The sequence below is a fragment of the Diabrotica undecimpunctata genome, chromosome 8 (genome assembly GCF_040954645.1).
Source record: "Diabrotica undecimpunctata isolate CICGRU chromosome 8, icDiaUnde3, whole genome shotgun sequence".
In the NCBI taxonomy this organism is placed as follows: Eukaryota; Metazoa; Arthropoda; class Insecta; order Coleoptera; family Chrysomelidae; genus Diabrotica; species Diabrotica undecimpunctata.
This window is the reverse complement of record NC_092810.1, coordinates 144122149-144141080: the sequence shown is the minus strand read 5'-3', so window position 1 is coordinate 144141080 and position 18932 is coordinate 144122149. Positions and strand designations below refer to the sequence as shown.

Below are 18932 nucleotides of genomic sequence, written 5' to 3'. Positions count from 1 at the left end.
TGGTATCTCTTTTCTGAATTAAGGGATTAATTTTTTCCAGGAGCTTAAGGAAAGTGGACTCGTTCATCCGAAGAAAGTTTTTGAAACTTTGAAGGTCTCTAGCATCCAAGAACTCTTGGGGTAACTTCAAATTTCCCAGTCCTGCATTCAACCAAGGTTTGACCCAGCATTTTCTAGGTTTTCTTTTTTTATTATTTTTCATCATTGTTGCTACAACACCAATATTCAACAATAACAATGTTTTCTTTTCTTTGGTTGACATCTTTCACCCTTTTAATAACTATAAATAGTGTATATTTATTTATTATATTATTTATTTTAGTACTTAATTATATTTATTTAAAATAAAATAACCTCAAATTGATAAATATTTTCTCTGTTGGCAACAATGAAAGTGGGATCTAAAATTGCACAGAAATATCTCTGATGTAAAAAGGTCAAGCTAGGCAAGAGATGTGCCATGCAAGACGGACTTGCATAGCATGAGACTTGCATAGCCTAGATGTAAAGCTGCTTTAACATAATATAAACAAAATGTACTTTTCTAAAGCTTTACCTTTTTATCTTTGAAGCATACAGCATCTACATTATAAAAACATGCCAACACTGCTATACCGAAATTTTTTGTTCCATGTTTGACATTTGCGGCTATAATCAGCTTGTACTTTCGGTAAACTCAACCGTGAATTCTTTATTTCCCTTTAATTTTTTTTATTGTTTTTTGAAAACTTCCCGGGGCTCCAATTCTCTGGCGTTCTTCTCCAATTCTTCTGGTTCATCAGGCGCTGTAATTTTTTAATATTCAAAATTATTTGTTACATAGAGGAGGCATAAGAATTTTAGAAATGCTAAGGTGGGGCATGGCACAAAAATAAGATTGGGAAACACTGGTGTAGATGATGATGTTAGAAAAATTAAGAATTTTACATATAAAAATCAATGCACGTCATTCAAGATTTACGACGTCAGAACTCCACAGCGTTACCAAAAAACCTGAAAGGTTGAGTTTACCGAATAAAAAAGTAATTTTTAAAATGTCAACTATTTGAGAATACAATTTCTTAAGAATAATCATTCTGTCTACATTTGCTAATTTGTAAAAGTTCTTATTTTGTACATGTCGTAAATAACATCACGAATACAACTGACAATCAACTCTTCTGTATTAGTTTCAATCTTTTTGTAATACCGTTTTTTAGGAAGTGATTTTAAAAGTTCATTATTTTTAACAGCCTGAGAAATATTATTAACAGTAGATACAGTTAGTTTTAAGACTACTGCAACACACTAAAATACACAAGAAAACATTTGAATACAAAATACAATGTAATTAATTATTAGCCTGATGAAATGCATAGTCTATTTTTATATGTCTATGCATGGAGGTCACAACCGTCACAACTTCCGGTATATACATTGCAATGTTGCCAGTAATCCGTTTTATACAAAATATTACAATTGTACGATCTCATTCTGTCATGCTCTAATTTACATAGAATCCATGCTAGACATAGCCAGGCATGTCAATTTGTCACAAGGCTAAGTTAGAAAACTGATTTTTTGCAAGTTTTTATTCTGTTATTAATTAAATTAGTGCCGTATAAGGTTTCTTTCTGTTACAGATAATTGGTGTGTGTAAAATATACTGGAATAATGTGGCTGCAGGAAGTTGAAGAGATATTTAAAGGCTATTTGCCATACTACATTTTAATATTTCTGCCCATATTCATTATAGTCTCTCCAGCTAATCCTGTGTTGGCCTCATCCGAATTTCCAGTATATAGAATGCCACATTATGATTTACATGGAATATCTCATGGTATGTTTCCCGTTAACACTTTTAATTGAAAAAATTTAAATATAATATTTTAGGTTGTAGGAGTGCAGGCATAAATTTAGAAGCCAAATCACTGACTAACTGGAATAATGCTAGACATTGTGTAGTAACTAACTTTAAATCATTGACTGTGGATAGTTTTAAAAATATCAAATCCAAAGCTGGAGCTTTACTGGCAATGTTACCAGAACATTTATCAACTTTATCATCAGAAGAGTATCAGGTATTATATTTAATTAATCACTTAAATCAGAAAAGTGAATACATTTTCTTAAATTTAATTTATATATACAAGACTTTGGCTGTAATACCTACTTGTTGGATGATGGTCAAATTTTAGTAATCAGACACAATAAAATTTACAGTATTCAATACACATAAAACTATTAGTTTTGTAAATATTAAAAAATATTTTATTATTAGAAAAATATATTGTATTGTAAACATACTTTATGAACCAAGTAAGAGATACTTACTTTTTATACCTTTGTCAGTATAATATCCTCCTTTATTAAAGTGCAAGACATTCTATTAAAATATAGAGTGACACCACTTTTCTGAGGGAAATTACAGAAGTTTAAAAATCAAACTTGATGCACTACATCCACCAAAACTTACCAGATCAGAAAATCAACCCCCGGTGCAAGAAAGTTAAATGTGGGAGAGATTTATAAGGTATTACTAAGGAACTTTGGAAATTTGACACAATTGTTAAAGAGTATGCATTGTTGCTATTGTCTCAAATGTCACATTGACCAAATTCATAAAACCATGGTACCTAAAAAGAATGTATCCTTTGTAAATTAACTAGAGGTAATTCGTTATTAGCCACCATATCAAGAATTTCCCATACATCTTCTGCCATCTATCTAACTTTCAGTTCCTACAGTTAATTTATATCCAAACTCTATCAATGAAAATGTATATACACTGATAGAACCTGATCATCCTGTTAATCAGCTGGTACCCATTAATGAACCTGCTGCTAAAGAATATATTGCTCTCAACAATTCATCACAGCAGCCACCTATACCTGAACATCCACAATTAAAGAAGATCTAAATGAATTCATTGTCCCAATTCGAGATTTCTGAATTACATTATTTAATTTTTTTGTATTTTTATGTTCAAAATAGCATGGGAGACTATAATATTCTCCTTTATTATATTACCCTACAATGTTTATACGTTTTGTTATGTTATATGAATATGTCAATACAGTTAACAGTTGTCATATTATTATTATAAAAATTGTCTTAAATATTTTATAATAATTTGTAATTGCATCAAACTTAAGTACATATTGTAACTAATTATGCTCAAAAATCATCAGGTAAATGTGTTCTACTGTTTAGATTCCATATTATATTTAATTGTGTTGATTTTCACAAATGATCATGTAACTTTTATGTTCTGTTTTAGCACCTTCTTCTGTTAGAAAATATAATGTTGGCACAGGAGGTGACAATTCCAGTATATTTTGTAAAATATTCTCCAGAATTAAAATCCATAATAGAAGACATTGAAAGTAACATTGAAGACAATTTGAGTAAGTCAGCAACTGAAGCTATGATAAATTCTATAGCTGGTAATGGATATCAGATAATTATTTCTGCTAGTACTCCTACTGTTAGAACTGATGCTAGGATTGCTACTATACACGGACAATTGTCTGGTTATAGTGCTGATGGAAAAATTCCTACCATAGCTGTAGTTGCCTACTATGATAGTTTTGGAGTAGCACCTGTAAGTATTACATTTTTAAAGATATTTATAAAATCGGCTTTTCAAAAAAGATGATTTATATAATATGAAGTTTATGTTAATTATTAAATCAACACTGTATCAATTGTTATCACACTAGCTCATTATTGTTTTTATTGATTGTTTATTTACTGCATAATAGTGTATTTTCTGTTGTACATTTTATGGGCTATTAACAGGCTTTGATAATTTATTAATAACAATTATTGTTAATGTATACATTATGAAATTTAAGTACAATGTGCGCCAAAACAATGGACACCAAAAATACAAGCTTTATCAAACATGAAACATTGAGCACATTAATCAATGTAAGAAAAATTAAAATACTGTCAATTTTAAGTTTTTCTGTGATAAAAATGTGTTCAATGTGCTTGCCACTGTGGTACAGGCAATACTCATAATGCTGGACACAATTATCGAGCATGTTTGACAAAATATACTACTGCATTCTTCTGAAAAATTTTAATTAAGTATATATTAAAAAAGATTTCTAAAAAATTATATTTTTTTTCAAGAATATATAAAAAATTTTCATCTTCAACTAAAATTACAGTTTTTAAAGCAATTTTTCAACCTCACTTCGATTTTTGCTCATCACATATTTCTCGTTTCAATTTAAATCAATCAGCTCAGTTTGAAAAAATTACAAAATCCTGGAATGAGAATCATTCTTGGTGGAAGCCTATAGCAACAATGTTTAGCATGCTGCAGTGGTTTTTAGTTCAACAAAGTGTCTTTTACCTAGCAGTGGTATTCACTTATAAAAATTTTAAATAATTTGGCTCCTGCTTACTGTTGTGAGTTTATTACATGGAATTGTGATATTCGCAATTATCCTACTTGGGGTAATTACAAGTTATACATTTGGAAAACAAAATGGACGACTTCAAGAAACTCTTTGTTTAAGGGTTTTTTTGTGTATATTAGGGCTTTCCCTATTTTTGAATAAATAAACTTCTTCTTTCTTTCTTTCGGGCAGACAAGACAAGCCAGGGAAGACACCCCAACACAATACACTGACGATCTCAAAAAATTGTGAATAGTTGGATAGCAGAGACACAGAAGAGAAAAATATGGAAATATCTGGAGTTAAAATGTTTTTTTTTATTAAAATAATTAGTGCATTTTAAGTTGGTTGACATTTATAAAAGCCATAGACTTTTGTATTTCTTCTAATATAAATAAGCATTGTAAAACACTGTAAACAGTTATCATAAAATGATAAGATAAATTTTTACCCATAGTAGAAATGTTTGTTAATTATTTATTAACATTTTTATCCAGGTTTACTTAAAATTCAGACATTTGTTTATAAATTTAGGACTAACTTTTTGCTTGGTACATTCAAAATTGTTTTTAGATAGTTTATTGATATTCTAAATGATCTATTAATGGGATATCATTTTTCATTGTAAATTAAGTTCATTATTTAATAATTATTAATTTGGTTAAGATAAGACAAATACTTTGTATTATTCATGGTATTACATAACAGTGTACATAATTTATTTTAAAAAGATAAGATTCATTTTTTACTTATATTATAAATATGGGTTATACTAATATACTAATACTAATGTTTCATATCGTTTCTTTAAAATGCAAAGTTATTGTTTATACACATTGGCTTTTTTGCTGAATGATCCTGATTATGATTATTTTAGAGATGATAGCATGTAAATGCTTTAGCAATATGCTCTTGCTCTCCTTCATCATCATCATCATCATCTTTGGCTCGACAATCCTTTGTAGATCGTGGCGTGCCCCAAGATTCGTCGCCATTCTGTTTGGTTTCTAACGATCTGTTGCCATCTTTTGATTTTTAATATCCTAAGTCAGTTTCAACGCCGCCTAACCACCTAATTCGCGATCGGCCTGTGCTTCTTCTTTCTATAGGTGTTCCTGTGGTTAGCTTTTTAGCAATTGTGTTGTCTTATTATCTGTGAAGCTTAAAGCAGCTGTTTGAATGAACGTTACGACTTATGGTTCATTAAAGAGTTGGTATAATTCGAAGTTATATCTTTTGGTGCGTTACTGCCCTCATTTGCTATAGAATCCTTAGTAACCCGCACGTATTTGCTTTTGTCTTCGTTGATGAGTAGATTGTAGTTGTAAAACTAGAGCTGATCGCCTTTTTTTATATAATGGGCATAGAACGCCTTGAGACCATTCACTGGGCATGGTCTCATTTTGCCAGACAAGAAGTAACGGGTTTGGGCAACCTCTTCAATGGTAGCTGGTCTTTCGTTTGGGTTGAATAGATTCGATTTGATCTGTTAGGGTGTTATATCCATCTTCGATATGATGACCATTAAATTTTTCGTTGAAAAATTCAACAGATCTGTTCAAAATTGAGGCTGTATCATTTAGGATATTTCCATCTCCATCTTTACAGCTTCCTATTCTTGGCTTAAACTCTTTGCTCATTTTGTGTAGATTTCTGTAGAACTTTCGAGTTTTGTTTTAATTTCTTAGCTCTTCTATGCTTTCTAACTTCTTCTTCTTCTTATGGTGCTCATCAGTTACGGATGTTGGACACTAACATGGCTATTCTGACTTTGTTGACTGCTGCCCTGAAAAGTCTGATAGTGGTTAAGTTAAACCATTTTCGCAGGTTATGCAGCCAGGATATTCTTCTTCGTCCTGGACCTCTTTTCCCATGCACTTTACCTTGAAGTATGGTCCGAAGTAGGTTGTATCGTTGTTCATTGCGCATTATATGGCCCAGGTATTCTAGTTTGCGACCTTTTATGGTTATGACTAGTTCGCGCTCTTTACCAATTCTATGTAGTACTTCTTCGTTGGTAACTCTGTCTATCCAAGAAATCTTCAACATGCGTCTATAGCACCACATCTCAAATGCTTCGAGTCTCTTCAGTGATGCTTCAGTTAAGGTCCATGACTCCACGCCATATAAAAGAACGGGGAATAGAAGCTTTCTAACTGCTTTTCTTCAAATCGCCTTTTTTATTCTATATAATCTTTTTTCTTCTCTTCTTAGGGTCCGGTATTCATTCTTTACTCTCTTATGCATTCAGCTTGATTTGTCTTTAGGTATGCTCTATTTTTGTTATCTGTCACTTCTTGGCATTCTTAGTCAATCCATTCATTTTTTAACTTGTTTGGATTTCCCCAAAATTCCTCCACATTTTCCTCCGCCTTTAGGCTCTCCATTCCTTCATCCATTTGTCTGCTATACTCTCTCGCAACGGTTTCAATGCACATATTATCCACATTAATTCTGCCTTCTTTCATATTTTTATCCTTTTGGGGGTTTATATTCTTCTCCTAATTTTTGCCATTACAAGAAAGTGGTCACTATCTATATTTTGATCTCGGTAGCTTCTGACGTCCATGAAGTCGGAAGAATGCCTTGCATCTATCAGGATGTGATCTATCTGGTTAACGGTTTCGTTGTCAGGGATTCCCATATTCCTGTGTGTATCATTTTATGGAAAAATATTGTTCCCCATATTTTCATGTTTTTGGTGCTTGCAAATTTTATTAGTTTCAACCATTTTTCGTTTAACTCTTCATGTACTCAAGTCTTACAGTTGGCTGGAAAATTTGCTCTTTATCAATTTTTGCATTAAGGGCGCAGCAATTATTTTTCTTTGTCCAAGGTGCCAAGATGTCAAGGACATCGATCTTATTCTTTGTCTAAGGTGTTGTAGAATTCATCTTTTTCGTTGTCTTCCTTTTCTTACGTAGTCGGGTGATATGTCCGCTATAGTGTAATGCAGTCTCTTCTCTCGATAATTCCTAAACCAGTCCATCTCATCTCTTCATGATGCTTTTTAAAGCATCATCGAGAGATGAGCTGATGACTGACACGACTGATTTTCGAACGAACATCCCACTTTGTACAAGCTTTGTCAAAGGGACGAGAAGAATAAGAAAAGAAGTCAGTCGTAGGGTCCCATTTTAGGCCTAGCACCGGAACAATGGAAGGTTCCCCTTTGTCAAACGAACATGTCAAAATGTCTGAGCCAAAGCCTTGAAAATAAACGAGGATAGTTGCTGACAAATTTGTCTAGCAGAAAACCATCGAGCTTTAAAAGCTGAGTGAGTGCTCACTGTAGAGAGCGAGTAGTTAAGAGAGAATTACTTCCTAACAAACAGTTGTCAGGACCGTTCCGAACAAAATGTCGCATTAGAGCTTGTGAGGCAGTAGGAGAGCGTGATTCTGACGGAAGACCGCCGGGATGGTTGCGGGCACGTTGGCCTAGCGAAAATTCGCTAGGCTTGAAAATATTAATTGAAAATATCATCGGCTTTCATTTTATTTAGTATTGTGTCAGCATTCTAATAGCGCGTGGGGCATAAAGGGTTCGTACATCTCATGTGAAGATCACTTACACTTGAATTTACAATAAACTACTTGTAACTAATAGATAAAATTAAAATTTTTCATAATATTTCAGCACGATATTATTTACTTACAGCTATAAATATTTATCAAATTACATGTTGTCATATTTAAGAAAAAGAAAAAAATATTTCTTAATTTTACGTTTTTCTAAATATATTTTATTGTAACTTTAAATGTAAATGATCTATTCCTATGATTTATCAACAAAAATCGTCGAAACATTGTTTAAACAATTTACAAGGTTAATAGAATATTGAATTTATCAACAAACGACATATTCGTGATGTACGCAAGAGTACATATAAATTACAAAAAGAAACTGTCAAAATCCATCAACAAGAACCGGTTATATTTTATAGCTCGTGAAGTTCATATTTCATTTTTCATTATCGCTGATTTGAAAAAAGAAACTAACTTTGTCTTCAACAATTGTAGGACAACTTTTTTAAAACTTGCCAGCTTTTCGAATACGAAAAATAATTTTTTTCTGTGCAATAGCAAAAAAGTTATAAAAATTGTTTAAAAGCAAAAAATTGCAATGCTTTTGCATGGTTGAAAATGGTTTTCTCTACCTTTTTTAAATTCGTTTGATAGAACACTCTCTCTGTTGCTTGTGCTACTCGTAGAATCCTTGTAAGTTTATTTTTTTCTGACTTAGCCATTGCAAAACAAATTGTTTGATATAAACAAATTTAATAACTTTTAAACTAATTTATGAATTACTCTGAACCTCTGATGAATCACTCACCTTATTCCTCTGGACTAAATTATATAGATAACCGGTGAGCATATACATATTTTGTTTCAAGGATTTTTTGTTTGTTTTAAGGAATTGTCTTTTGGAGCTGATTCAAACGGATCAGGAGTGGTAATCCTTTTGGAATTAGTCAGAATATTTTCTACTCTTTATGCAGACCAAAAAACCCGTGGTCGATATAACATAGTTTTTGTTTTATCCGGGGGTGGAAAAATGAATTACCAAGGAAGTAAAAAATGGTTAGAGGAACAGTTGGATTCTGTAGACGGATCTATAATTCAGGTAAAGTATTTTTTTAGTAAATTTTTTGGTGTATGTTTCGTATTGAAATTTTCCGCACAATTTATATGTCTGGGTAATGCAGTCAATAGCCAAGAGAAGTGTGAATAGGAAATTCTACGACGTATTCAGACGAGACACACACACAAACATTAATAAAGAAGACAATACACAAACATAACAAAAAAAAAATACTTCTACAAATATAAATCTCGTAAGAATTTTTATTTTCCCAATATTCAGTTATGCATCCTAAACCTTTTTTTTCGTCTGTATCTTTTTCAAGGGGGGTAAGAAATCTTCAAAAGACATCTCAGTTTAGGAAGTCGCCCAACGGACCGTATTACAGGCTTCATTCTTCATAGTCACTGCGATAGTTCGCCGAGTTACTTTAAATCGTCGCCTAGTCTACGCTGGACGCCTACCTGCTAAAACTGTCCAGTGAGTATCTGCGTTAGAAAATAATCTAGTCGCCTGCGACCACAGTCCACCCAGTGCCTTAAGTACGGGATCAGCATCTTTGTCCACTATGCCACATCCTCCGTGGTATTAATTCTTCTTTTCATCTTTCAATTGTCTTTCCCTTTCCTGTCTTTTCTCGGCCATAGTAAGGTCCAGGTCTCATCTCTCATAATAGCACTTTTTTTTCCACTGCCAACACATGCAGCGAAATACGTCCAGTGATAGCCCACAAGACTACCGCAGACACAGTCCTATAGCTGCCACTTACAACAGATGAACAGACTTGTTCTGTTCACTCGTGTCATGAGCCTCCTGTAGAAGTATCTGTACGGCCCCACTCCATACTGGTGCCGCGTAGAGGACGCTCGATTGCACAATAATGTGTTTCGGATTTGATTCCCTCAATGTTGCACATTATCCTCCCCAGCGTAGCCGCACTATTCGCAGCTGCGCTCACTTTTAATTTTTCAAGGGGGGTACGAAATCTTCAAAAGACATCTCAGTTTAGGAAGTCGCCCAACGGACCGTATTACAGGCTCCATTCTTCATAGTCACTGCGATAGTTCCCGAGTTACTTTAAATCGTCGCCTAGTCTACGCTAGACGCCTACCTGCTAAAACTGTCCAGTGAGTATCTGCGTTAGAAAATAATCTAGTCGCCTGCGACCACAGTCCACCCAGTGCCTTAAGTACGGGATCAGCATCTTTGTCCACTATGCCACATCCTCCGTGGTATTAATTCTTCTTTTCATCTTTCAATTGTCTTTCCCTTTCCTGTCTTTTCTCGGCCATAGTAAGGTCCAGGTCTCATCTCTCATAATACCACTGCCAACACATGCAGCGGAATACGTCCAGTGATAGCCCACAAGACTACCGCAGACACAGTCCTATAGCTGCCACTTACAACAGATGAACAGACTTGTTCTGTTCACTCGTGTCATGAGCCTCCTGTAGAAGTATCTGTACGGCCCCACTCCATACTGGTGCCGCGTAGAGGACGATCGATTGCACAATAATGTGTTTCGGATTTGATTTCCTCAATGTTGCACATTATCCTCCCCAGCGTAGCCGCACTATTCGCAGCTGCGCTCACTTTTAATTTTAGTGCAACGTCACTCTCAGGTACTTTACATGTTTCTTGGTTGTTAGACACTCCCCCGCACATTCTAGTTTCACACTTTGTCTGTTCCTTTTCTCCTTCAGAATGATGGCTGCGGTTTTCTCTGCTGTGAGTTTCAGTCGCTGTGTCATCCAATTCCGAAACCTGAACGATTAGAAGCACAGATAGGAGAATGGAGATGATAGGAGAATGGAGAACACCGGGAGGAGATGTAGAGACTTTCCATACTCTGCCTGAAATTTTTCAATTCTCTTGATAAACACTTTTCAATATTTCTCTCTTTATTTTTTTACTGTTCATCATGCCTTTGATGGGTACAGGTTTTCCTCTTTCTTTATTTGAAAAACATTCCCAAAACATACACTTTTGACTGAATATTTCACTGTTTGGACCAAGTGAGCTGAAGTCAACTTTTCTCCAAGTGTTTTCAGTGTTTCTCCGTCCAATAATCATCTTTTTTTACCCAAATAGGTTTTTATTTTCGCTATAGTCTCCGTCTATAGCGAAGAGTGAGGTCTTGGTCACAACTCTTTTTCATTCCTTCACAACAATGCATCAACGAATTGTAGAGTGTTGAATTATGACTCCAATCTTTTCTAAGTCTTCCTGAAAATCTCAGATTGTCTTTCTGAGGTTCAGTTTGGTCATAGTAAAATAGTTGTTTGATCTTTAGAATTTGTTTTTCTTTTTCTTCCAAATTTTCTCGTCCGCTAAACTTCAACTGATCCAGTCTCTTTTTTTTTTGTTTAACTATCTTGTTCACAGCTCCCAAGCTTACGGAATACTCCCAAGTAATGTCACTTTGCGTCATGTAGGTACTCACTAAGTGCAATTATCCTTTCCTTTTCCTAGCCATAATGTCCATGATGTCGCACACAGGAAAAAAACTAATTAAAATGTGCTATTTCTCCTAAAAAGTATTCAAAAACACGTGTTACTGAAACTGTTTCAGGTTACAAGAGAAGCAGTAACATCTCCAGAAGATGTCAACCCCTAGTGTTGGCGAAACGTCGAGAACTAATCTCAGAAGACAACGGCCTAACAGCTCGAACAAACAGTTTAACAAGTTACAGAGTAATAGGCGTAATATCATCAATGGGAAGATACTGCGAGAAAAGATAAAAGGTAAAATCGGGGAGGATCATGCAGGCTTCACGGCAGGAAGCTCATGCATATACCACATATACACAATTGAACAACTGTTGGAAAAAAGCAAAAAATAGTGATATACATTTGGCATTTGTGGACCTGAAAAAGGCGTAGGACTCTGTGCCAAGGTCAGAACTATGGGAGGGACTAATGTACAAATTAGAAATACAGACGGAACTCATAGAAGCTACAAAAGCTCAGTATAAAGAAAATAAAGTGTCCATTAAAATGGGAACAAAAATCATAGGAGACTTCACCACAACAAAAGGGCTCCTGCAGGGTTGTTCCACATCTCCAACCCTATTCAAAATATACTTAGGGAAAGCCTTGACATTATGGAAAAGAAAATGTGAAGGCATGGGAGTACCGGTACGAAACGAATACCTATATACGTTAAGCTTTGCAGACGATCAAGTAGTAATTGCAAAAGACCAAGAAGACCTCAGTTACATGATGAAGAAACTACAAGAAGAATATACCAAGGCTGGCGTAGATATTAACCTCGCGAAAACAGAGTACCTATCTACAAGTGAAGAAGACATAGAAGATCTACAGATTGACGACAACGTAGCAATCAAAGGAAAGGATAAATTCAAATACTTGGGGTTTATAATCACGAAAAAAGCAACAACAGATGAAGAAATTAAGCAAAGATTAGGACAAATAAGAACAGCAATCCAACAACTTAACTCAGTATGGTGGGATAGATACCTAAATATGAAGACAAAAACACAAATTTATCAAACATTAGTGCGAAATATGACATATGGGGCTGAAAATGTAATTATAAACAAGAAAAACAGCAACAGAGAGGGAATGCCTGCGAAGATGCTGCAGAGTAACAAGAATGGATAGGAGAAGTAATGACGAAATAAAGCAAAGAACATCAGTAGAAACAGACATACTAACATATATAGAACGAAAAAGACAAGTGGTATGGACATGCAAGAAGAACTAGCGACAGCAGATGGATAAAGCGAATAACGGAATGGAGCAACCTAGGAAGGAGGAAAAGATGACGATCCCGAAGATCCTGGAGGACGAAGTAGACGATAATGGCCATGAGTAAGAGAGGCCTAAACGATGGAGAATGGGACAACAGAGAGAGAGAGATGGAAACGGTTGAGCGAGGGAAGGCAGTGAATACTGTAGAATCCCTGAATATATATAAAAACATTTCCTTTCTTCCAACCGGTATAAGCTCAAGAGAGAAGTTTGAGTAAATCTTTTCCCAACAGTGTAAATACCAAAGAAAAAAATCTAAAATAAAGAAAAATTAGCGGAATCTGTTAACCCGTTCACGAGAAAATCAACTATGAAAATGTTCATAAATTTTGGTAGTGCAAAACTTTTGCTGTTAAGTGTATATTTATTATTGCTTTATGTAAAATGGTTTTTGATTTTAGGAAGTTTCATACGTCATGTGCCTCGATACGTTGGCAGCCAATGACTCAATTTACTTGCACGTTTCAAAACCCCCCAAGGAAGGTTCACCTACATCACAATTTTATAAAGAATTAAAATCTGCAGCCAGCAATATACAACCATCCGCTTCCGTGGAAGGAGTACATAAAAAAATCAATCTGGCAGATGATATTTTAGGTAAGAATAGATAGAAAATGAAATGATTAATTAAGTAATTGTATCAATAATGCGTCTTATATATGTATATATTTTAACTGTGGACATTAACATATTGCGACAGTTATTTTTAATTTATTACAGCCTTCTAATTCATTGAAATTTACACTATTTATACTAAAACATAATTAAAAGTCAGATAGATTTTGTGCTGTGTAAAAGAAATCAGCTAAAAGAGATTATCAACTGTAAAGTGATAAAGAGTGAGTGTGAGTGTGAGCTAGTCAACACCGACCGGTTTTAGTAGATACGGAGATAAAGGTGAGGTGGAAAGGAAAACAAGTAGGACACCAGAAAGTAAAGTGGAAGTTAAAGGATAAGGATTTGAAAAGAGTATTTAAGAGTAGAAAAGAGTCTTTAAGATACGGTAAATGATTGATGGGAAGCCAGCAGTAAAGTTGTGGTGCGAGTGGGAGAGGAAGCGCTAGGAAAACATTTGGTAACGGGCCCACTAGAGACAAAGAAACTTGGTGTATGAAAAGTTGGAAACACCCGAGGGGATGAAAAGGTCATACAGCATTGCTAAAGCAAGTCATCAAAGGACTTGACCCATGTGTGGCAGATTGAGAGTGGGGTAGTCAGTGGCGTATCCATGTAATCGTAACAATATTGCGCATAAATAAGTGTTAAAGCTGTAAACAATGTTCAACATTATTTTTATGAAATAGTTCGTGGATCCTAAACTACAAATTATACAAATTTTATTTGACGTTTCGTGTTGCTGAACAGAAGCTGTTTCCAAACAATTTTTTCCTCATTTTTTTTTTTTCATTAGAATCACATTATTTATAACATATTTTAAATTACTGGGTGTACTGTTTTAGGTTGGGAACACGAACGATTTAGTATAAGAAGACTCCCAGCTTTTACCATATCTACGTTAAAAACCCATAGAGATTTTAGAAAATCGACAATAATGGATACGTGGGGAAATTTAAATATGGAAAGATTGGTGAAAAATACCAATATTGTTGCAGAAGCATTAGCTAGACATATTTATGGTGAATCTTATGAATCCGTTTTCGGAAGTTCTTTGGTAAGAGTTTTCATAATATTTTTTATTTTTTAAAACAATCGTATTTAAATTATACTTCTTTCAATACCGCTTTTTTTCAGCAAACGAAAAAAATTTTTTTGTCTAAAATGTACTTAAAAAAATTCATATAATACTTTTTGGACATTAAAAACAAATAACGTTTATATATATATATATATATATATATATATATATATATATATATATATATATATATATATATATAAAATATTATGGGTTCATTTATATCCAAAAGTAAGAAGTTTAAAAAACTAGCGCATATGGGACATAAAAAAGCAATTTCTTTCCTTTTGAAGGTACAACTGGACATTGCAGTTCTGACATTTCATGTTGAAACATAAATCCAATGGTACACACAAGGTGGTCAACAGTGGACTTGGCCCGGAGATTCAGAAGGTGTGATCTAGATCGACTAACTGAAGATGGGCAAAACGGTCACAGTACGCGACTATACCGAAATATTGAGCCGATTCGATGCCGAATTGCAAAAAAAACGGCCCATTTGGCGAAGAAAAAAATGCGCTTACACCATGACAACGCACTGGATCACACCTTCGCCGTCGTCACTACCAAATAAGTCGAGTTGCGCCCATTCACTGTACACTCCAGATTTGGTACCGTGCGACTTTTTTTGTTTCCAAATTTGAAGGTCTACGGAGGCCTACTCTGCAGGTCTCGAGAAATCGTATGTTTTAGACAGGTTAAAGAAGTTGGAGCATTGCTGGGTCAAGTGCATACTAAAAGGAGACTATGTTTAGAAATAAATCGCCAAAATGTCCATTTTTCTTTTGTGGCCTTATTGGATCGCCCTCGTAGAGAAAACTTTGGAGTATAATAAACCACTCGCCTTATTTTATTATTTGTGGATTATGTGAAAGCTTTTGATACAGTTAACAAACCTATCGTGCTTGAAGCTTTAGTAAACTGTAGCATAGAGCACCGGTATAGTACAATAATTAATCACATCTTTAAAAAGGCAACAACAAACGTTATCCTCTACGAGGATACTAAGAAATTGAAATAGGAGTACGTCAAGGGGACATTATCTACCCTAAATTATTTACCACAGTACTAGAATAATTATGAAAATTTTAAATGATCTGGGCATGTATATTAATGACGAAATGCTGAGAAATCTAAAATTCGCCGATGACATAGTCTTAATCGTACACCGTAATGTTAATTAAAAAAAAAGCTGGTCAATATGGCGCCACGCAATATGAAGGTCCTGAGATAAATTTCTTAAACATCTGACAAACTTGGTTCAAATAGAAGTATGTATAAATATCTGATCACGAATTACGTCTTAATAGGAATAATCTAACATGCGCAAATACACGTAGAAGTGAGTAATGTACCAAGATCATGGTTAGAAATATTATTTCATACAAGCAGGTTAAAATACCAAACATGGATGTGTCTTGTAGTGACGAGTGTAATGGAGTCGGCCGATGAATGACTAGTACGATCATTCTTTGATGCCTGTAGAAAGACGTATCCGCAAACCGATTTATAGATATCGGTGACTAAACATTTACGAGAACTCCGAATATGAGTTTTATTTATAATATTAATTGTCGCTCAGTATATTCCTTGCTTGACTATATTTAATACTTCTTGTTATTTTCAGAAAATAAGTAGAAAAAATATTGAAAGTTGGGCCAATACTATATCTAGTGAAGCTCGATCACCTCAATTAATAAGTACAAAAGACAATCCCTTGGTAGCCTCATTTAAGCAAACGTTTAATGAATTTTTAAGGGAAGTTAAAGTTACAGTAGCTGTACCTGACAAAAGAGATCCAGATTTCCAATTTTATCATAACACCGGGGGAGTCGTCAACGTTTACAGGTAATTATTTAATTTAACCACTAACGGTCGAATTATTTCTGTATGAAGTCTAAATCTAAGAGGTCTCGTAAATGTGTGATCAAATATCACAACTGTGTACAGGGTGTCCCAAATTGGTATGTTTTACAGGGTATACCAAAAACTAGAGGAGATAGAAAAAAAAGTAGTTAAGATGTCATGACTTCTTTTTTTGTTAAAGTAACGATTACTTAATCAAATCATGAATCGCTCCCCACATTAGCGATATACAGGGCGATTATTGAAAAATGTCGAAAACGAAGGTTAAATATCTTCTTTATAAAGAAAATTTTTTAAAAACTTTATTAAAACTTTTGTTAGATATATTATGGTAGCGTTCAGTGGCGTGCGAGAAATCTTTTAAGGGGGTCTACTAAGTAAATATAATACCAACTTATGTTTTTTTATATGTGACACCCTATATATTTTGACATTTTTCTTTTGAATTTTTAATTCTCTTTCGCCTGATATGACATATTATATATCTATTTTCAGTCGTTGGAGCTACTCTGCAAATAAATTCTTTATTTGACATCACGTTATAGATACTTGAAACAAAACACTCAGTAACACATTCTAACATTTTATTATGGGGATAATAATTCTTCATAGTTTAATTTAATTTAAATCAACTTAAAAAATGGAAGTAACACGTTTAGCAGCAACAAAAAACTACTTAACAATCAGAATTAATTTTACAAAAATATTAACATTATAATAAACATAAAAACAACAATAATACACAAAGGAACAACTAGAATTCATTTTACAAAAATTTAAAAATTATAATAAATGTTCAAAATGCCCCCGGTTTGTTATAATAATAATTTACACCTTTTTCTTACAGATCTTACTCAATTGAGTGTATGCATTGGTTTTACTTCTCTAAATACTTGATGAGTGCTTTGGAATTATTCTTCCTTAGTAATAAAGCCAGTTTTATAAATACTGTTTTTTAAAACCGCCAAATAAAAAAATTAGGGGGATTAAGTTCTGGTGAACAAGAACCATAAGTTCCAATCCACCGATTACGAAATTTTTCATTTAAATAATTTCCAACGGATTCGGCATTATAAGCAGGTGCTCCATCTTGTTAAAACAAAAATGTATTCCTCTCGGCCAAATATGTATCTTTCATTAAAAATGTTATTTAAATTCGTTTTTAAGATGCCTATATATCCGGTAACAGTTTGTTTATCATCAAATACAAGATAAACTAATTATGCTTAACAAAACACTAACGGTAAAACCGAATATCTTTTCCCTCCTGATCCCCTGAGTGAGGATTTGAGTCATTCCAATATAGTTCATTGTATCCGTTAAATATTCCTGCACTGGATATGCGAGCTTAATCGCTAAATATTACCTTCACTATTACATATTACCTTTTAATATCATCTACTCTACGAAATTAATATTTATATAAGATGTATCAATATGATATTTTAGATAAAAAAAAATAATGTAATTTACGAAAATCTAAATGTCAAAATAAAATTATTTTAAAGTAAAATTGTAGCTTATTCCTAATAAAACTAGTAAACTGTATCAAGATGTCACAATAAAATAGCTTTGCAACAATAATAAGAAAAAAAGAAGACAATAATATTAGACCGAATAAAAAATTATAAATATAAACGTAAAATGTAATAAATTCTAAGGAGCTATTGATAATTTGATTGGGCAATCATTACTTTAACGAAAAAAGAAGTCATGGCATTTTAACTACTTTATTTCTATTACCTATAGTTTTCGGTATACCCTGCAAAACATACCAATTTGAGACACCCTGTACAACCGAGACACACATACAATTTTTACACAATCGCACTTCGAAACAACACCGTAACGCTCTACTATATTGTTTATACGATATCACCGGGTACGCAAATTTGATTGTAGTTGTATTGGGACTATAAGATCCAGAATTTTTCTGTAGCGTTATCTATGTATCAAAAATATTAACCAAATACTTTTGTTTCAGCGTTAAACCAGCTATATTCGACCTCGTTTTGACTATTGCTATCGTATTGTACCTGGTAATAATATATTTTTTGATAGAACGCTTTCCTGCATTGTACAAAATAGCCTGTTCGTTCACAGCCAACAAAAAGATCAAAAGCAATTAACCAAATATTGAGTGCAGCGTAGTCATTATTAGTTTTTTTATTATTTTTTTTTGTTCAATATATTTGTTATAATATATATTCTATACATATTTTACATCGAATAATTTTTACGTCTGTGATTGTGAATTATGAGACGTTTTTGTTCAAAGACCAGACTCAAAAAACTCAAAACTGTTTTACCTGCAATAATTTAAAATAAATACGTTACTTTATCAGTTTTATTTTTTGCATTGTACCTTTAATTAATTTCAGGTTCCATTATGTGTAAAGCATATGCATAATTATGCTTCAGACGAGACGTCACTTTTGAAGTTATACTTCTATACGCGCGCTCCACGTTGGAAATTTGTATGGGAGTGAATCTGTGAAATCATTACATATGTAAGATAATGAGTAAGAGAGAGACAGAAGATATATTTTCTCTCTCTTCCTCTCTCGAATATAAAAATGTTCCTTTTTTATATATAATTTAATATTATATTATATAAAGATAT

At 33.5% G+C, this 18932-nt stretch overlaps 1 protein-coding gene across 1 annotated transcript; it reads left to right on the top strand.

Annotated features, from left to right (window-relative positions):
• The first annotated feature begins 1482 nt into the window (after positions 1–1482).
• On the top strand, positions 1483–18653 carry LOC140448166 (BOS complex subunit NCLN). The gene is made up of 8 exons (XM_072541275.1): positions 1483–1819; positions 1873–2060; positions 3260–3583; positions 8806–9015; positions 13149–13344; positions 14208–14419; positions 16071–16291; positions 18294–18653. Exons 1-8 carry the CDS (start codon positions 1654–1656, stop codon positions 18436–18438), a joined length of 1662 nt encoding a protein of 553 aa, XP_072397376.1. The 5' UTR covers positions 1483–1653; the 3' UTR covers positions 18439–18653.
• Positions 18654–18932: the final 279 nt, after the last annotated feature.